Raw genomic sequence first — 22,168 nt, 5'->3', positions numbered from 1 at the left:
TTTATAGTTCAATGCACATTACATTAACCTTTTCTAAAAGAGTACTTTGTGTAAATGTGAAACACTCTCATCCATCATTATGAAAAGAATAAAAACAAAGGTATAATTTAAACAATAACTAAAACTTTTCTGTTTCGATTTTTAGATAATTTCATTATCTCCCAGGAAAAACATTTGATATTGCTGATTCTATTTCATTTTGATGAATACGTTAACAGTCCCATTTCAACCATGGAAAAGGTAGCTCTAAAGCAGGTTAAGGGATGCAGGGAAATGAGTTGTCAATAAATTCTGGACAGGGACCATTCATAAAGTAGATCTGTTATTCCAAGACAGTGGAATTGAGAGGAACCTATCAAGTAGATAGGTTGCTTAGATAATCAGCTCCCTATCAGAAAATAAGGATTTTTCTGGGAAAACCTCACTCTTGAAGTCACTACTGCCTTGTTTTTGTCTTTCTTTCTGCATGTTAAGTCCTTGTGTACCCCCTGTGGTCTAAGGAGTCCAACAGGCTGAAACTGCATGGCTGCCATGTATAGCTCTATAGGCATGCACAGCACCCAGATACTTATAGTTTCAAGATTTATGATCACATTTACTTATCCCAGGCTAACACATCATGGTGGGTATTGCTCTTGCCTTCTGGAATCTATGATCTTCTGTATGCCTTTCAGCATGAGTATTGCTTGGACTAGTCTAACCACCTGACAAGGTGCCACGTCTGCTATTATCTCAGAAAAAATTACCATGTCTTCTCTGTATGTTTCTGAGTGTTACACAAACATGAGTGTGCAGGTGTGCCCATGGGGAGGTGAGAGCTGGATTCTGGCTACCTTCCTCTATCACTTTCTGCCTACTGCCTTGAGACAGGTTCTGTCACTGAACCAGAAGCTTGCTGTTTTGTTTAGGTTGGCTGTCCAGCAAACTCTTGAGATCTATTTGTCTGTGCCCCAGTGCTGAGATTACAGGCTCATGAAATCCATCCCTGGCTTTTTATATGGGTGTTAGGAATTTAAACTCTGATTCTCATGCTTATACAGCAAGCACTTTACCCACTGAACCATTTCCCCAGGCCTTTAAGTTCTTCTTACTGACAGACTGTCTAACTGGCTTTGATGAAACAAGATGTCATATAGGAGCTGCCGTGTGTGAGGCCATGCATAAGGACTTTGTGGCAAGGAAACAGAAGCAGTTTTCATACAGCAGTTAGAAGCATACTGAGGCCCCCATCTGACAATATTCTGGAATCAAATGCCAACAACTATGTGAAACATCAAGGTCACCTTCCCCACGAGAGACTTCAGATGTGAGCCTATTCCTAAAGGATACCTCATCATAGCCTCACAGAGGAATTAACTAAGCAAGGCCTAGGCATCTAACTCAGAGAAACTGTAGGGTTATAAACACACTATTGTAAGCTGCTAACTTTGTAACAACATATATCTATATAGAGAGATATATATTACAACTAAACTAAGCTTCAAAAGTATACTTTCTACCTTGGATTTCCCGCAGTTTTTATAACTGAGTGAATGGAATTTTTCTCAGAATTTCTCTTCTTTAAAAAGGTAGATTTTTTTTTTTTAAATCTGGGCTGGCATGCTATAGGACCTTGGTCAAAATGCCCAGTAACCCCCAATCCCTTGAATTTTGCCCATTAAATTGCTATGCTTTGGAATACACATTTGCAAACTTCCCCCAAAGCCCAAAGTATTTTCGGACCTCCCTCCTTAGCAGCCTGATCTTCCAAATGTTTCCAATTTGTCTCCACTGCCTGGAGTCATCATTTATACTACATCGTTTCCAGTTAAACTCCTGCTACACCAATCCAAACATGCTTTAAGGGAGGGTGGCAAGTTTCTTGAAAATTAGTTGAAAGAGCTGGACATTCTTATCATTAAAGCTTTCTTTATTAGAAATTAATTACATAGATTCTAGACTTTGTTTTGCTAATCTAAAATAAGGTGACTTTGTGTGGTATAAGCATCAGTGTTTCAAAGAAAAAATGATTTCTGGCACATTATGACATAATGTTTTGGAAGATGAGGAATCTATCTTTTTATGTACTCACACATATATACCTACCAGAAAGAACACACATATATGTGAGTCTACCATAAAGAATAATTAGATTTATCAGTTGATTCATATTAAAATTTTCAGAAAGTTACTATAAATAACATAACAGTGGCATTCTCTTAATTGGAGTACAAAAATGGATACACACATATACACACGCATATGGCACTGTATGTACTGTCAGCCCTAGATGGTTAGAAAAAAGCATTCTCCATTATAAAATGATAAAATGGATCAAAATGGGGGCCGGAAAGACGGCTCAGTATTAAAGAAGCCTGGTTATTCTTGCAGAGGATCTGAGCTCAGTTCCTAGCACCCCCCATATGACAGATAACAACCATTCATAACTAGAGTTCCAGGGAATTTAACATCCTCTTCTGGTCTCCATAGGCATTGTATTTACATGGTATACTTTCACAGATGCAGGCCAAACACTCCTACACATAAAAAATAAATACATCTTTTTAAGACTCAAAATGTGTTTATCCACCTATCCATCATTAATCTATCTAGCATCTACATATTGGGTAGACAAGAAATAGAAAAAGGAGCTAAGTTTCCCACATAGATATTCATTTGAAATGATAAACATCCTATTCAATTTTATATTAGAATAGTTGGCCTTGATAAGTGATAGTGTAAAGCAAATGTCAATGCCCCCTGTAATTTTATAAGTATCTATTCTCATTTTCCATATCAGTCAGAAAGTGTACCTTTTAGTACTAAATAAGCTAATGAAGTTTTGTCCTTTATGTTTGCCTTGGATTTAAAATAAGTTGGAAAGATTAAAAGATTAAAATATAAGTTTCTAGTTAGCTCAATCGACTTAGACATTATATTAACAATGGTCTTTATATTATAGTCAGTAACTTAAAGTCTATCTTGAATAAAGGACAGAGAGAAAGGAATTTCTTATAGTTCTTTGACAAGACCACCTCTGCCAACTCACACAGAATTGCTGCTCAATGAGACACCTATGCCTCATCGCTCTGCTTTGTGATGCTACACTGGGACTCAGAACATACTCTTTTGCCAGGAAGCATTACATTATGCTTTTGTTTTTCAGTAGAGAGCCCTGCAGAGACAGTAAAGGATAGAGGGCCTTTCTCTTCCTTCCTATGTGATTTTCTCTCCCTGCTTCACATTACCCAATGGGTAGGTGCGTGGAGGACAACCAGGAGTGCTCACCACACAACGAGTTAGAGTGATGTTCTGCACACCCCCCCAGCAAGTTCCACCAGCACCCTGCCATCATCCTAACAACACTCCATGGACCCAATGGGTGCTGCTTGTCAAGATTCATCATTACCCAGGGATAGCCTTCCAGAACATTTCAATAGTACCCCAATGGCAGCTTTCCAACAAGTCCCCATAATCCCTCATGTTGCAGCTTGGTAACAAACTACCATGCCCCACACCCACATGCACTGAGGCTGGGTGGGGAGTGGGGGTCCTTGTTGTCAACTGCATCCTGCAGAATTTTAGCCAATTTCTCTACACCCAGTATGCCTCAGCTCCATCCTCTGTCATGAGCACCAAATCTCATCTTAGCATGGGGGGCCATTCCACACTCTTCCTCCTTTGGCTACTCTCCTACCAGTCATAAAAGCAATGATTGCTCCACTTACTCAGAGTTCTCTTTAGCCCCCCAGGGGTTAATAACTATGTTAAACTGTCTCTGTTCTAATTACTGCATGACTAATGACTGGACTCCCAACTGACATGAAGCTACACTGGGAGTGGCACAAAGAGACAGATTCACAAAGATGAGACTTAGGGATAAATTTGGTTGTTTCCCTAGGCTCCAGTGCCATGCTGAGCACCTTGTTAATGGATAATAGGATGGTAATACCCCATGGCATAAAATGGCATCATAGAAGACCAAGCCTTCACTCCTGGCTTGTTATAATGAAGAGACAACCAAAACAAGTGCTTTGGGAACCAAAATGGCTACTGTACTTGACTATAGGAGTTCCAGGCACTTCTGACTAAGCATATCACAGCAGCAAAAGAGAAGAAATCACACTGAATCCAAGAGGAAAAGCCCCTTCCTTGTGCACTTAGAAAAGCATAGTGCAAGATGGCAATGGATAGATATTAACAAAGTAAAGATCTGGTTTTAAAATTCAGGCAGGTGGATTTGTAGAGGACAGTCAACAAACTTATTGATGACCAGCATACCTTCTAAAGGAGAAAGATGAAAAACAAAAGTGGAGAAATGCTGGGGAGCTTCTGTGTGTGTTGTTTCAACTTGGTCCTATCATATCCTACAAACTCCATGGGAACTGCTGTCAGTTATTAAGAGAAGAATAGGTGAGGCATTGTCCCCACTTCCTATTCAAGTGTTAGCAATATTGGAAAATGGTAAAGTTTGAACAATATCAAAAACTAAAACTGACAGCTAAATTCTTCAGGAATTTCCTCCAGGTGAAAGAATGCATTAGAGTTAGATTCAGAAACATCACAGGCAAAGCATATACTTTTTGTTTTGGGGGGTTCAGGGGAGAAAAAGAATTGAGTTGCATTAAAGGATATAAGTGAGTATATTTCTTTCTCTTACACTGTCCACTTTACTGAAAGAAGTAAACAGAGATAAGTAGTAGAGCACTTGCTTAGCATGAGCTGGCCCTGGTTCAATGTCCAGTACCACAAAAATATATAAAATGAACAAAAAAAGTTAAAATGCGACAAGTCATTCTATTTCCCCCTGGCCCCTCTAAAGTTCAGACAGCTGGGTATTGCTTTCTATCGATCAGAGATCTGTTTCTGTCTCCATTCTCAACACTGGTCTCCACGTACTGAATGTCAAGTCTCCAGGTAGGGAAGTTCAGATGTATTGGTGAGGTAGGGTGAAAGTAAGTGGAAACATAGAACCGTAGCTGAAGCCTTTATATATGTGGATAAATGCCCTAAAGGCAAAAATTTTAGAGCATCTTAAAGGCTGCTAAAGGCTTAAATTCATAAGATAATTTTTCAGAATAAAATCTTGGAGTAGTTTTGCATGGTACTACCATCTTTGTAAACAGTATAATGAAGCAATGTGCCCTGGGCTTATTGGCAGTGAAGATAAAGAAAGGTTGAAAATGAAAGAGAGGCAAATATTTATCAAACAAATACAAACAAGATGAAAACAGGGATGGAAATTTTAATTCCAGACAAAGAATTCAAAGCCAAAAGCGAAAGAAGCAGAAGGTTTGGCAAGAGGCAGGATTCTAATAAAGACCAAACAGTCACAAGCCACCACACACCTAATTATGTAACATCAAAATAGAAAGTGCAAACACTGCTTGAAGCACACGGAAAAACCTAAGGAAGGACAGTTGTTCTGAAGTATTCATACTAACATCTCACCTTATGTAGAACAAACAGACAGGGAAATCTGGGCCACTAGAATGGAATGTTACAAGTGCTGTGGTGAGAGACGTACTCAGGACTTCCAATCATTGTCAAACCAAGTCCTGGGAAAGGGAACAGTGCTTTTCATATCCAGAAGTGCAGCACTGGAGATCCTATGGGTATTCCATCATGCAGGGTCAGAGAGGTGACAACCAATTTTTCTATTGTATCCATGTGACTGGAAGAACAAAATCCCATTGTAGGAGTAATGGCATGCCCAATAGCAATTCTTGTCTATTGACAAATTCTCCTGGATTTCATCTTGTGAATTCCCAAAGTCCCAATTTTCTACAAGTTAATCCACTCACATAGACAACATAACATACTAGAGTCTGGATTCTTTCTCAGACATATTCCAAATCCCATTACGTGAACAATACTACCAACAAAAAGTGATTCTGTTTCCTAAAGTCATTTCACAGTCCTAATATACTTGGGGTCTGTCTAATCCTCATGTAAGTAATATGGGACCTTTTCCTAAAGTGAACAGAGCTGGAAAGAGTGGGAGAACAAGAACAAGAATGGCCTGAGAGCATATTAGGCATCCATGGTTCAAACCAAGAGGACAGTAGCTGAGTTTTAAGACTTACAGGTTCATGGGTAGGGTCAGCTCAAAGAGTCATAAATTGGGCAGCCATCACAATGTGAAATAAGACAGAGCTATATCAAAGCTAAACGATCTCCTTTCTCACTTGCTTCATTTTTTTTCTTCTTTTTCCTTCCTTTCTTCTTTTCTTTCTAAGACTTTGCATGATCTAAACTATTCCTGATGCCTTAATTCTTAATTGTATCTACTCCATATTTTTTGGTATTTTTGACACAGGGTCTCTCTGTGTCCTAGTTTGTTTCTTCATTGCTGTGACCAAACACTCTGACCACTGCCAACTTGGGGAGGAAGAGGTTTATTCAGCTCACATCTCCTGGGTCACAGTTCATCAGGGAGCCCAAGGTAGGAACTCAGGGCAGGAACCTGGAAGTAGGAGCTGGAGCACAGGCCATGGAGGAACGCTGCTTACTGGCTTGCTCCCCTCGCCCCTGCTCAGCCTGCTTTCTTACACAACACAGGCCCATAAGCCCAGGGGTGGCACCACCCACAGTGGGCTGGGCCCTCCCACATCACTCAACAATCAAGAAGGTGCCCCATGGACATGGCCACAGGCCAGTCCAATGAAGGAAATTCCCCAATTGAGGTTCCCTCAACCCAGGTGTGTCAAGTTGACACTAAAGCTATCCAGCACACCCTGCAGCCCCGGCTGGCCTGGAACTCAATATGTAGACCAGGCTGGCTTTGATTTCATGGAGATCCACCTGCCTCTGCCTCCTGAGTGCTGGTATTAAAGGCATGTACCACCAAGCCTAGCTCTACTCCAGATTTTACCTCAATCTAGAATCTCAAAGACAACTCTCAAGTGGATTTTTTTTTAAACTTGGATATCCAGTAGACCCGACAGATTCAACATGACAAAACACTTGATCTTTTCCCTGAATTCATCTACCACCTCAACCTCTACTCTAAATACATGTTCGCCTAAAAAAAAAAAAAAAAAAAAAAAGTCTAGAAGGGCCAGAATAACTTCTTTTTTTTTTTTTTTTTTTTTTTTTGGAGAAAGGGTCTCATATAGCATAAGCTGACTTCGAATTCATTATGTAACTGAGAATGACATTGAAGACCTTGGAATTCTGTCTCTTCTATCTCCACTTTCCATTACTGGGATTATAGATCTATGCTACCATGTGCTATATATGTGCTGGGGATCAAACTTGGTTTCATACACACTAGTTAAGCATTCTGTATTCCTCCTCTTAGTTTATTTTTTCAAGAATATAACAAGTATATGCTTTGCTTTCCCATGATACTTCCTGTTGCCTTGTTTGTTGTTGTTGTTTTTTCAGGAACTGAGGACCAAACCCAGGGCCTTGAACTTGCTAGGCAAGTGCTCTACCACTAAGTTAAATCCCCAACACCCTAATAATGTTTCTTAATTTAACTCTAATACACTTTTTGCAATCAGATTCTCAGGACCAAACTTGGGATTTTGATTTGATAAGTTTTCATGTTTTTCTGTATTGTTGATATTTCAGTGGGAAGTGGGGAGAATTACTTTGTCATATATATGTATGTATGTATGTATGTATGTATGTATGTATATATGTATCCTGAATATCACCAGAGAGCCAGACTTAGGTTTGTTGGCTTTCAACTAATATTCCATGGGCCAATCAAGTTGGATAAAAATATAGTATTGTAGGAGAGATAGGCCAATGATCATTAATAGCTAAATACAAAATGGAAAGCACATCTTATATTGCCAGGCATCTGTCAGCCTTCCCTTACCCATGTAAGTATTAATGGAATTCAGGTCATAGGGGGTAGGAAGGAGGTAGCCAGAAATACCTTTTACCATGCCCAGAATTTGAGGATTTCATTTTACGGGGCATCTGTACACACAACAATGACTGGTAAACAGCTGCCACAAAAGACATCTATTTTGTAAGTATATACGAATTCACAATTAAAATGTATTCATGACAAAAATATATGAAACCTATTGGGTTTTCTGTGTATAAAAATTTACTATATTGTACTGATCTTCTGGCTGAGAAGGAAAAACCAATTTGCGTGGCTCCTGTCAGTCACATGTGGTTTGGAAATGCTTATGCATTCCAGATACACTCAGTGTAAACCGGAGAATCATATCCTATTTCCACTGGTTTGCATGCATGCATATAAAACTTGTTTTTCCCACAGTGCCACATGAAAATAAGTGAAGAACTAGCAGCAGTGATCACAATTAACGTCTTTGTTGAGGGTTCACAGCTATGATGGTGAGGGGAATTCTTGTTCTTTGTCTCTACAGAGATTTTGACTTCTGCTTTGTTGATTTTCCTGTTCAATTCTGTTACACAGAACATTTAAAAAATGTCATATATCACAAGTTTTTCATACCTGCTATGTGCCAGGCCCTCTGATAGGTACTAAAGGGTGCCGAACAGAACTCCCAATATAGGGAGCCCAGAGTTTAATGGGGAAAAAACAATAGGTAAAGAAATAATTACCGTTCAACGTGGTGGCTAATTTGTGCAGTTTGTGTTATATATTGTTTCCCATGGAAACAGTGAGGGAGTTTGCCAGAGCGTCACAGAAGGTAAGTCCTGATGCTGAAGTATGAGCTGACATGAAGGAGGATTGGACAGCATTCAAAAAAGTAGGAACATTATGTGCACAGACTCATCAAGAACACATGGTTTAAGGGCCTGAAAGAAACACTGTGTGGCCTAGGGCCAGACTTAGAGCCAGCAGAGAAAATAACTTGAAAATCCATGAGAAAGAAGTAATGATTACAAAAGACTATGACGATTTTATAGTCTGTATTCTTTTGTTGGTATTTGGATGTGTTTTCCCAAAAAGAAGACATAAAAATTGCAGGTGAACTCACTAAAGTTACAATGTCCAATATCCAGATCCTGTTCCTCACTGTGTCCCTCTCCCTGACACTTATCACAGTACTTGGGACCTACTTGGTGCTCAATTAGCATAAACCACCATCACTGTATATGGTAAGTAGCCTCTAAGATGGTCCCGCCCCCCCTTGATTTGTGTCCTTACAAACCCTTCCCCTTTATTATAGGCTAGACTTATTAATTCATTTCTAGTAAGTAGAATATGCCAGATATAGTGAGCTACAGTTCCCAACATCTGAGCCATATGAAAATCATTAGTGAGAAGTTTATCAAGTATTTATCCTCTCTTTTTCTTTTGGATCATTAGCTACCATGTCTAAGATATTCAGACAGCTTATGGAGAGTTTCTCATGCAGTAAACTGAGTCATACCTATGTGAGCATGCCCACTTTCAACATTTTTGTGAATGAGTTTGGGTGTGGACATTCTGAGGTTTCCTAAAGTCTCAATGGTGAAATTGGAAATGAATTTCCCAGCTCCCCTTGACCTTAAGGTAACTGCAGCCTTGAGCAAAGGCTTGATTAACCCAAAGCCTGAGACACCTCCCTGAGCTGCACCTAGATTCATGACCCAGTAAAACCATGTAGATTCAGTGGGTTCAGTCACTAAATTTGGTATGACTTGCTATATAGCAGTAGAAAAGTAGTATATTCTACTAGTTTTACCTATTCTCTACCACTCTCCGGGTTGTTTTCTTCTATACCTGGGACAAACATGGCAGCACTGTACTTTATGCTTGATGATGGAACACTGTCTAGAACCTCGGTTTTTGTGATTAGGTTTCTGGTCACAAAGTAATAAGCAGATGGTCTCACCTCTCTTCCTGAGGGAAAGTACCTGTTACCCTTTGGGTCTAGTCATTTGATTATATCATTGACAGAATGTTCTATTCCAACTGTAGCACATTCTGTGCATTTTAAACTGTTTCTTGTCTACAGTACTGGGTGCATAAATGCTTTGAAATAAAATCCTTCTAGGTGCAGCTGGGAATTCAGTGACCCTCATCTGTCTAGATGATGACAATCACAGATGAAGACACATGTAGCCAATGTATTCCCCATTTCCATATGTAACACTAAATGATTATGTGACATGCCTTAGTATACAATTCTTAAATTTGCTGTATACACTGTCCAGGTGGGAACAAGTGGAAAAATATACATTGCTTAAGGAACACTGAGTTTTTGGCAGAGAACTTTTGGCAGTTTATATAACAATGTTGATTTGAAGTCAGTGGTTTTATATGTAAAAATGATGTTAAGACCTTGTCAAGATGTTAAATATTTACATAAAAATTATACTCAACTAAGGAAAGAAAAAAAACCTGTAAAACCCAAGTATAACTTCTTTAAGTTATTATTTGCTTGCTTCCTAGGACATTTTAGTAACTTTCAAATCCATTTTTTCAGTTCATGATTAAGCCAACACTGTATACAGTGCACTATGAACCTACAGGATAACAGTAATCACAGCTACAAAGGAAGAGAAAGAATGGAAAAGAAGAGCTCTGTACCTCTGTCCCTGATGATTTTGCTCTGGAATGCAGTTACTGAGAGCTGAAGGACTGATGTGGGAGGATGTCCTTAGAGCTACTGCTGAGATGCCCACCAATGGGGATGAGAAATTCAGCAACATGGAGGAGGTACGATGGGAGAGGACATTTGTATGACGGCTCACATTGATAACCAGTGGGTTATGCTGACATGACAGTTCATACGTTCCTAAAGAGAAATAATGTAATGAATCCTATTCTGAGCCATTCTACTAGAATCATGTTTCCATATTTAGAACTTGCTTATCCTCTCCATAGCTATCCAATATAGGCAAGATCGTAAACAGTATCAAGGGTTGACATCAAACTGACTCCTGGGTATACCAGATTATCCTCTAGTGACTCTAAAGAAATAATTCTCAGACTCACCAAGAGAGTGGTTGCTTCCACTGACATCAGTCAAGTAGAGGGTCACTGTTGGCCGCTGATGCTCCCCAGGGCCCAGGCCATCAGATGCCAAGAAAAGGAAAATTGCCATTGCAACTCTTGGTCTATCGAAACACACCTAGGTTTAAGCACATACAGCACAAGCTGTTATTTCTGCAGGCAAACAAGGTGTGGGTCCATCTCATTTCTGTCATTCTCAAGTCATTCTTAGTTTTTAGTAAGACCTTAATTTTCCTTAGCAAATGGAAAACATATAGAATAGGAGAAGAATCCAAGATGGCAGCCTACATCAAGATGAGATGGAGAGAAGATAATTGCAGCCACCAAGCACCTGTTCTCTGAAACCACTGCCACACTTTCATTTACTAGGACTTGTGTTTTTGTCATTCTAAGATAGGGTCTCATATATCCCAAGCTGACTTCAAATTTACCCAAGGAAGATCTTGAGCTGCTGATACCCCTGCTTCCATATCCCAAGTGCTTGGATTACAGGCCTACCTGACTTGGAACTGTCTTTTTAAATTTCTCAAGAGAACATTGCCTGGAGACACTACACATCTACACAAGCAATCCATATCCCTCTACATCAAAGTGAGAGAAGTGGCCAAATGACCATCAAACCAACACCTGGATGAACATGGTAACTGCCTCAAGATCAGAACAGGCATTTCCAGTTTTCCTTCCCTACCCACTTGCCACTCATTCCCTTCTCTCAGAACCTCTCAACATGGGAACTGTGATGTGAGAGGCTATTACAGAATCTATTGTTTCTAAGGTTAAAACTTGGGCTGGAGGTTTGATTCCCAGCACCCACATGGTGGTTAACAACCATTTGTAACTCCAGTTCCAGGGGATCCAATGCCCTCTTCCGACCTCCTTGGCATTGTTTGACACCAGTGCATCTACATACATGCAGGTAATACACTCATACACATAAAAAATAATGAAAATAAAATATTTTTTAAAACTTGCCAAACTTCTTATGCATGTTTAGTTTCTTTGGTCCCTCAAGTGATGTATTTAGCCCCAGCTAGAAAATAAGCCAACACTGAGGCAAGGAAAATTCAGTTGTTTATATGGCCTGTTCTGAGATAAATAAGCTGACTGATATAACAACAAACTTTCAGAGTAAACTATGAAAACTGGGATTCCTTTAAGAGAAAAGAAACCATTTTAAAGGTTCAGGGATAAAATGCAGCCATCCACTAACACTGTTATAAGGATTCAGACTTAATGCCTTTTTCCCACACTGGATTTATTGGATACAGTAATTGTAACGTTGTTTTATTTTATATAACTGATTATCACTTCAAATTTCTATTGAGAAAGACTCCTTTGTTTTTCTGGGTGTTATATTCTTAGTATCTGCACCTTACAAATTTCCATGTGCATTTTTGCAGCTTGTTTTTTTTTTCTTATCAGGTTCTAAGGGTGACGTCGTTCCAGTATAGATGACAGCACATCTAACTGGCAGGGACCTCCTCTAAAGCAAGGGGCAAGAGAGTAAAACATGTTTTCTATTTTAACAAGAAGTCTTCCTTGTCCACAGATTGGGATTTCCTGAGTCTTGGCAGCATGTTTATAGAGTATTCATTTGCAATGCTAGCTTAATTAGGGTAATTTTATGAGCTGCCGTGGTTAAGGCTGCCGTGGTTAAGGCTCCATTCTTCCTTTCCTCCTTTGAGGGAAAGACCTGTCACTCTCTCTTTACACAGTGTTTCCTTACACTCTTTTCATTTCTCTTCTTTGAAGTGATAAATAGTCCTTCATACCTTCAGATACATCCAGACTCATAGATTACAGTTTCCAATATGAAGTCCTCTGTCCCTGGGTGGGTAAGGGTTAGACATGAAACATATCCCAAGGAAACAAAGAGTCTAGTGAAAAGCTCTTGACCCCAGCAGCAAATGACATCAAAGTCTCCTGGGAACACCCATAACCTCTTCCTTTCCACATAACACCAAAGAGAACTGCAACTAGAAGAAGGCTCATTTCATGAGCCAGGAACAGAGGCCAAATAAGTACCTGGTGGCTTTACCACAGTAGGCCTCAGAACTGAAACTGGGATGACTTCAGCCAAGAACAGGGAGCTCAGACTCCCACTCACCCAAAGCTAGTTGGTAGAGGCAGGATTTATGTTAGGTGTGGGCTTTTTTATCCTGAGGGTCTACACCCAAAGCTTTCAATGACTTTCATATCTCTCAACAATATGCACCTCTGTTCTTTGACTGTTTGAATACCAAATCATTCTGAAACTTGAAGTCTGTTCCTGAAGGCAGTGTTTCTGTGTCATGCTTTGTGAGAGGTACAGCAGTCTTCAGGCTGTAGATTAGGCAGGAAAACCACAGGTGAGACTTATAAGGGATACTCAGTAAAGAACTGTTAAGCTACGTGAAGCAAAGAGATGAGATCTGATCAACTTCTGGGCTTCAGTGCCTTGGGCATTTCCTCTCACAGTGACATAAGAAAGATAGCCAAGTTTCATTCTCAACTGAAGCACAGGTATATATCCCACAGCAGCAACTAAAAGCACACAGAAGTGTAATTTCATCTACTGTTGGTACCTCAATAGCAGAGATTAGTCTGAATCTGCATATATGTGAATTATCAAGCCAAAGTAAGGTAAAGAGGAAATAAGATCGAATGTCTGGACTGAGAAAACTGGCCAAGCAGAAGCCCTGGGTTTGCCTAGCAGTTCAGTCTTTCCTAGCTAGATAAATCTGAGCAATCCACGTCTGTCTGAAGGTGGGGTTCTTCCTTCCCCAACATGAGGAATGGAGACACTATGCATCTTACTAGGTAGAGTAAATGAAACCACACAAAAACAGGGCAGCACAGCACCTGCTGTACAGTAAGGACCCCTTGTTCAACAGTTATTCCCTCAAGAAATGTGCTTTATCTAATTTGTATAATAGGGTTAAAAAGTAAAGGAATACAATTGTGAAATTAAACATACATTTTTATACTTAGATATATACAGAATTAGGCTTCTCAATACATCAAAAAATATTGTGTGTGCTATTATAAATGAATTCTTATAAAAATGTGAATTGGTTCTCAGGTTTGGGTTCCACAGAAGCTGCCAATATTTCAGTTTTGATACATTATGCATTTCTTTTTAAAAAAAATTTATGGAAATTTTGTGTCTTTCATATAGAGCATCAAAACCTTAATCATCTTTATACCCCCTTCCCCACTGGCACCCTTCCATAGCCCCCTACCCCTCTGGAATTCATACACTCTGTCATTTACGTTAAGGCCTATCATGTCAAGTTAGTGTTTCCAGGTGTCCCTCAGCGCAAGTTCATCCATTGGGGTCTAGGCAGCCTATCTAGAGCCCCTCCCTTTAAGAATATCAGCTTTCTCCCACCCAGCAGTAATCCTCTTCCAATATTTCTTTGACTAAGATTGGGGCTTGTTGCCCATTTCCACAGTTCTGTGCTGGGGTTTTGCTGGGGTTTTGTCTGCTTGAGTTTGCATAGGTTTTGTGCATGCTGACATCATTGCTGTAGGTTCATTTTAGCAAGGTCTCAGGAGTTTGTAGGACTCTATTTCTACATGGTCATGTACCTCCTCCCTGACTCTTACAATCTTTCTGCCCCCTCTTCTGCAATGGTCCCTGAGCCCTGGGTGGGTGGAGTTCAATATAAGAGTCCTAATCCAAGGACACACTCTGCGAACTCTTACTCTCCACACTTTGGCCATTTGTGGCCTTTTGTGTTCCTGGTCCTTTGTTGCATGAGGAAACATCATTAATAAGAATTGAGACATGTGTTAGTATTCTCTCTATTCTTGCTCTATGTTCCTTGAGCCTTAGGTATAGAGGTTACATTGTAGATCAGTCACTTAGGCTTGGGCAATTCATAGACAATCTCTGACCAGTTGTGGAACTCTAAGAATTTCTGTCTATTGCAAAAGAAGCTTCTCTGGTTAGTAGTGACTGGCATAGTTGTCTATAAACATAAGGATCCATATTTTGCACATAGCAAGAAATTACATTTGTCTAGGGATGTGACAGCCTTGGGGATTTCTCTAAGATCTACGACCTCTCTAGCCATGCGTACTTGGCTATGTTTACAGGACCATGCTAGGGTTTCCTCCCAATGAGTGGGCTTTAAGTCCAATTAGGTAGTTGTTGATTACCCACAAGATAAAAGTGCCGCTAATGCACTGATGTCGATTGCTGTGCCAGTCATTGATGTGATTTTTAGGCCTTGAAGCTGGGTTGGACCATAAATTGATGTTCTCCCTTAGCAACTTGCGTACTACTCTCCAAAGTTATGAGAGCTAGCCTTCAGGAGAGGTAGCTTCCAGGTCAGTTCTAAATCCTGTATCATAAGTATGTCCTTTCTTCAGCTATAGGGTCTTACCTTCAAGTTCTGAGAGGCAATCAAGGGCTTTGGCAATAGCCTGTGTAATTTTCGGAGCCTCTTAGACTACTCTGGCCAACAACTCAAAGGAAAGATTATGCCTTTCTATTTTAAAATAAAATCTATAAAATTACATATTATATGTGATTATCCTGTCAGACATTTTAGAAAATTCAGTTTAACATGTGTCTATTAAAAAATATACTCTTGCTACACATAAGGACATGGACATTTTTATAATTAATTGTATAATTAGAAGCTTATTCCATATTCAAAGATATTTTAAATAGTGAAGTCTCACAGATATACATACCCTAGACTATTTTTCCTTTATATTAAATAATAAATTTTATGTTCTTAGATATGAAAAATGGCATCTGGGACAGAAAATTTGGTGATGGGAAATTCTACTACCCTACCTTGTATCACTTTGGCCACTGCAATTTTGACATTTTCTGGTCACATATCAAATGTATAGTTGTCCACAGCTATCCCCCTCAGGACAAAGCTCATCGGAATCAACAGACTCTCAAATCTGAGATGTGTACTTGCGCCCATGAGAAAATCCCAAAGTACTAAGAATTCAAAAATTGTTAGCATTATCTGCAACATTCTTCTATTCATTGTGGTAAAGTGACCACATGCCAGATATGGGCACCATACAACTAATTTGAACTTGACTCCTGTAAGGAAGAATAACTATGGCTAAATTACAGGAAGAAGGCAAGATTTTTCAGAAAAACAAGGAATTCTATGTCTGAGAAATATTTTCAAGATAGAGGGATTGCAAGGGAATTCATTGTACAAGGTGCATTGAAACAAAGAAAAAATAAGGAAGATAGATCATACAACAGATATACAGACAGATAAGGTAATGATAAAGAGATAGGTAGAGGATATATAGATAGATGGATGATAATAAGTGATAGATTTAAAATAGGTCAAATAGAAGATTGAGACAGATGTATGACAGACTGATAGAGAAAGATGCTGACGAGAGTGACTCAACAGTATCTGTAGATACTTCTCCATTCAAAGATTGCCTGTGATCTACTAAATATAACCTTGACTGTTGGCCACTTGTGGAGGGTAAGATTGAAAGAATATATTTCTAATGCAGCACTATTTGTGCTACAGAAATCCCTCTCCAGACTGCTCGGCACTGACATAATATGCACCCAAGCCAAGCATTTCAGTGTCCAGGTCACCCTTTATGGTAGTCGCCGGATAACAGATCCTGAGACTATACCACAAACTTGGGAAGAATCTTTTCTGAGGCTTTAAAATGCTTTTGGTTAATTCCTGGCTGGCTGTTTTCTGTGCCTTTCTATTTTCACTCATCTTTGGCACTTCCTGATTTCAGAGGGAAAATGGAAGGTTCAGACCAAGAGAGAGAAGGCAGATACTACCTGCTGTCTATACAGCATGATTATATCACGTGCTTTGCTGGAATCTTCACCAAATTTAGTAGGTTTTTATTCTCACTGGAGGTTTTTGAATAAATATCCTCTGGACACATAGGTTTGATGATAGACATGAAAACAATGGTTCTAAAAAAGATGAAGCGATCTCCCATAGATAAAGATCCTATAGATCTTCCCACAGAGGAAGGACTGTGCCTTTTGTCACTTTCCATTCTCTATTCTCTTGATAGCTCAAATGTTCCTAATTTTAAATGAGTAGTCTATCACAGATCCCTCCCCCCAATTTCTTGACCTGTGAAGCTCCCTCCCCACACATGAACGTAAACATAAACGTAAAAGCTTTGTACAATTTTCAAAATCAGAGCGGCACCTTTAAAAACCAATTGTGATCCAGTGACGGTTACCAAAATTCAGGATAAGATTACTTGTACTATTGGCTGAACCACTGTAGGTGAAAAAAATGATCAAATGCTATTGATTTCATATGATTCAATCTAATAATATTACCATCTATATAGATTTTAGAAGCTTTGACAAGACATAGATTAACTCCAAGTTGCAAAGGATCTTTGCTGAAGTCTAGATACAGTACAAGAAGGGAGTATATAAGGCAACTAGATTCCAGAGAGTGAGTTTCCCTGATGGCATTCAGAATGAGGAGTTTTGAACCTATCAGACTTCCTTCTCACGTCTGGGACCTCTTGGTACTGATCAAAATCTAGATAATGTCCTGCTTTATTATTTCATGTTACAACAAATACTATGAGGTCTGTGAATCTAAGTGCTTCCTTTTGTAGAAGAGCGAGATCAGCTTGTCAATTTGTGGAATAAAAGGCAACTACTATTATGGCTCCCCTTAAAGAGAGCAATGCCCAGCTAGGCAAGTGGCCATTCAACATGAGAAAGCAACAGTGAGCCCATATATTCATGGAACTTCTAGTCTATGGGAATGCCCTGCTTGGGACAATCAAAAGCTTCCACACAAAAATGATATACATTTAGGTTGGCAGCAATCAAATGGGATGGGGGGAAATGAATGCTTTATCCTCTGGGAATAAGTGAGAATGTGGAATTTCCATTTTAGTGCACTATGCTAGTTTGTGATGGAAATGAAAATCATATACACATCATTATCTTTGCTTATGCAGGGTTCTTAAGGAAAGCAGACTCCACAGATGTTAATGCTCCTAACAATTGAAGATTTTTCTTTCGAAGATGAGAACTTTTTAGAAATTTCCTTTATGGGTAGAGAAATAATTTCAATGTACTTTAGAAAATTATCCTCCCCATTAAACAGAAAATCCTGTTACTGAGTGTTCACTTGATGAATTAGACGCAACTTTGAATCATTTTGAACATCAATGATTTCAATGTTGAGATAACAATGCTCTGAAGTAGTGATTTTAAACTTCAGCATGCATACAAATTACGGAGGATCTTGCTAAAATGAAAATCATGAGTTAGTAGAGCTTAGATTTTTACATTTCTAAAATAGTTTCTGGTAACAATCATACTTTGTGGGACACAGTTTTGAGGACACCTATTAATGGCTCTGTCCTTGCCCTTAGAAATCAGCAGTTTAAGATTATACTACTGTTTTTCATCATAATTATCTTCTTTTTTAAAAAAAAAATCACCATTGAGCTTACACTTAGATGAAAAGTTAGAAGAAATCATTTAAATACCTCATTTGAAAGGGATTCCAAAAGAAAACTGATTCCCAGAGAGATTATATGCTTATATAAGTTTACTTGATGGGTTAATGATAAAAACAGATGTTGCCATATTATTCTTTGGAGTGCATGTTTTCTTTCAATTTCTAAAGCATCTAATTTATTGTTATATTATTATAGCAGACTGAAAATTCATATAACTAATAATCAGACCCTCTCCTCAAGAGTCTTGTGAGCTCTCCTAAAAATAAAATATCCAAATTAGTGACTAGACTCAGTACCTTCTACACATGTACTTTTTCTTTTTGCCAAATTATGAAATATTGACAGCTTCCAGGATTGTTGAAGTAATTCCTGAATAAGTGATTAATGTTTGATTGATTAAAGAAAAATTTAGAGGCATTGTCAGGTTTTTTTTTTTGTTTTTTTTTTGTTTTTTTTTTTCGTCTTTTTGAGACAGGGTCTCCCTATAGCCCCAGCTATCCTGGAACCCACTATGTAGACCAGGCTGGCCTTGAACTCACACAGATCCACCTGCCTCTACCTCCCAAGTGCTGGGATTAAATGCAGGCACCACCACGCCCAATGCATTGTCAGGTTTAACAAAGCAAATCAACCAAAACAGGATCTGCTTAAGTTTGGGTATCATACAAGCAATGATTTTTTTTTACATCATGTGTCCAAATAACACATGGAAATACTGATAGTAAAATATCAGTCACTGCTTATCCAAAACCTAAATTTAACTGTACATTTCTATTTTTCTGCAGCACAATATTGGAAAGGTGGAAGAATGCCTTGGTATAGACTTGATTGCAGTGATTATTTCACAGTATGTAAATAATCAAAAGATCACAGCATGAATTGCAAGTCTATGCAGATTTTATTTACCAGTAGTTTAAAAAATGAAACTTTCTAACTAAAATTAAATACTGCATAATAAGCAAAACAAAAAATGAGGAAAAAAAAGAAAGAAGACTAGGGAACAAATAAAAAATGGAATGGACATAAGAATCTAGATATTTGTGTACATTCAGAGAGAAGAGACTTGAGTAGCAGATAATTTCTGACAAGCTAATGCAGAGTATACATTTTACTATGGATGGGTCCTTAATTCCTGAATGAATAAAAGCTTACCATGTAAGTGCTTACTAATACAATATAGGACCAAAAGAAAGAGTAAAAGCATCCTCTAATAATAACCCATCTGGCACAATAAAATGTTAAGCTTTGAAAATTCAATATGAAAAACAAACAAAATGATATAAAAGTCAAGAAGCATCCAATAATCCAAAGCTGGAAAATAAATAGAAAATGAAACCTATTAATAAAAACCAAAGAAATTCAAATGCCAATCAGAAATATTCCCCTCAAGTAAGCCCAGAACTGATTGGTTTTTCAGGTAAGTTTTGCTAAATTTTGAAGGGATAAACTATAAAACTAATTTTATGAGGCATTAGTAACCTGAATGTTCAAAAAGGAATATACAGATAAATTCTCTATAAAATACAAATGCAAAAATCCAAAGTAAAAGATTAACCAATAAAATCTAATAGCACATTTAAAATAGCATATATAATCAACATCTAAGTTCACTCACTCCAGGGAGATAGAAATGATTTGGTATCTCAAACGAAATCTATTTGATTCAATGTAATGATGGCTCAAAGGAGAAAATCATAGGATTATATTTTTTTAATATATATGGAAAGAAGCACTAATGGATAATGAACTTCAATTAAATGAAAAAAGACATATCAAAAGAGGGAAGGGAAACATGTCCAACCAGATTTGTTCACGCAGTAAAGTTTATGTAATACGAGCAGTGAGCTGCTGGGTGACAAACAGGGTGAGCACCCAGTGGAATGCACTGGACAGTTCCAAACAGACCTGGGCTTTGTCCAGGACTTAGCATGTAATGAACATCACATTATAAAACAAGACAAGAATGAATAGTTTAATGGATGGCATTGGAAAAAAAAGCTTATCATATTTCCTTTAAAAGTAGATATACATCATATACTATATGAAAAAAATTTCAAGATTGTTAAAAGCTAAAGTTTGAAAGGAAAAACTATAAAATTAACATAAGAAAATTAAAAATAGCTTTCCGATCATAGATGAAACTAATGAATTCACCTACACTTCAAATCAAAGGAAAAGGAAACACTACGTGACTGGTAATTATCACATAAAGGGGTGGCCCATCTTACTATAATAATAACAAAAGCATAGAGAAAGTAAGAAATACTTTGTTTTCACAAGATTAATTTAATCCAGGTGATGGATAATTCCAGGTTCAGGCAAGAATATGTGAAACCAGAAACTATAGACATTGCCTTGGAATTACTAAGTTGAGACTAAAGTCCATATATTTGCATGTTCACTTATATTTTTAGTACGTTCCTGAACTTCCTGTTCCACTGACCTATCTGCTACTCTTGATCTTTCAATCACTAAAATTTTGTGGTATAGTTTGATATTTGACAGGAACCTGTCTTCTTCATCCATCTTTTTCAGAATCTCTATAAAACCATTAAAATCAATGTTGCAACTTCTTTAAATCCTGTTAGGATTTGAGGGAGATTATGTGAAATCTGAAGATTGAGCATGAACTGACAGTCACATGAATTGCTCTCTATGCTGGGTGAATTCACGCTCACCTAGTCAGCATCACACAATAGCATTTCTTCACATGAACTTTTCAGTTTTTATTTATGCCTAATTATTTTGACATTTTCTCTTCATAAAGAAAATTAGATGTTTTCTTCAATCATTTCTTCTATTGGTAGTTGTTTGAATTTAGGGGCACATTTGTTTTCATCTTAATTTTGTACTAAATTGTGAAACTATGTTAAATAATTTTCAGGTTGGTTTTTTCTTTTTTTCAGGTGTTAATTCAATTTACGAGAAAATGAAAGTTTACTTCTTTCTTATTTTACGTTAGGCTTCTTTCATATCTCACAAAGTATAAAATTAAAAGTGTGCACAAGTCGGGCATGATGAGGCATGCCTTTAATCCCAGCACTTGGGAGGCAGAGGCAGGAGGATCTCCGTGACATCGAGGTCAGCCTGACACCAGCGTACATAGTGAATTCCAGTCCAGCTGTGGCTATAAGGAAACTCTGTCTCAAAACAACAACAAAAAAATATGACTTCACTGTCTTCCACTATCAGAGGAAAAAAGAATAACAGTGGTTTACTAGAAAATATTGCACACATTTTATTTCACTTACTCCTGCTATTTTTCAAATATTTTATTTATTATTTTTATTTTATGTGTATGAGTGTATTGCCTACATGTAAGTGAGTGCACCCATGTCGTGCAATGCCACAGAGGTCAGAAGAGGGCTTCGGATTCCCTTGGAACTGGAGTTAAGGACAGTTCACAGCTGCCATGTGGGTGCTGGGAATCAAACCCAGGTCCTTTGCCAGAGCAGTCAGTGCTCTTTACCGCTGAGCCATCTCTCCAGCCCCACTACTGCTATTTTTTATTTTCTTTAAAATTTTTATTTTGACTTAATTTTTTATTTCTCTAATTACTTAAAGGGGTAAATTTTGATTATTGATTTTACATAGTTTTTCTGAATACCATACAGGGTATTTCTCAAGAGAGAAATTCAAGAAGGACTCGGATTAATAAAGCAAACAATATCCTTGAGGTAAATCTTTAGAGGGAAGTATGTGTTTATTGGGGAGTCAAATTGGGGAAAACATTTACAGGAAAAGAAAAAATATAAGCTTTCTACTAAAAAGTAATAGAGACATGGAAGTTATGGCATGCTTCAACCTGAAAGTAATGTTGTTTGTTGCTTCGTTGCTTAT

General features: G+C 38.1%; 1 protein-coding gene across 1 annotated transcript in view; it reads right to left on the bottom strand.

Annotated features, from left to right (window-relative positions):
* The window catches only part of Pappa2 (pappalysin 2), a 315,095-nt gene that overhangs the window by 111,992 nt on the left and 180,935 nt on the right, over positions 1-22,168 (bottom strand). Inside the window, exons 12-13 of the mRNA XM_008826112.2 lie at positions 10,859-10,994; positions 10,451-10,658 (exon numbers count right to left, since the gene is read on the bottom strand). Coding sequence (XP_008824334.1) covers positions 10,451-10,658; positions 10,859-10,994 — 344 coding nt within the window. The remainder of the gene's footprint in view (positions 1-10,450; positions 10,659-10,858; positions 10,995-22,168) is intronic.

This window comes from Nannospalax galili, unplaced genomic scaffold (genome assembly GCF_000622305.1).
Source record: "Nannospalax galili isolate Female #2095 unplaced genomic scaffold, S.galili_v1.0 scaffold429, whole genome shotgun sequence".
NCBI classification, from domain to species: domain Eukaryota; kingdom Metazoa; phylum Chordata; class Mammalia; order Rodentia; family Spalacidae; genus Nannospalax; species Nannospalax galili.
This window is presented reverse-complemented; position numbering and strand designations above follow the sequence as displayed.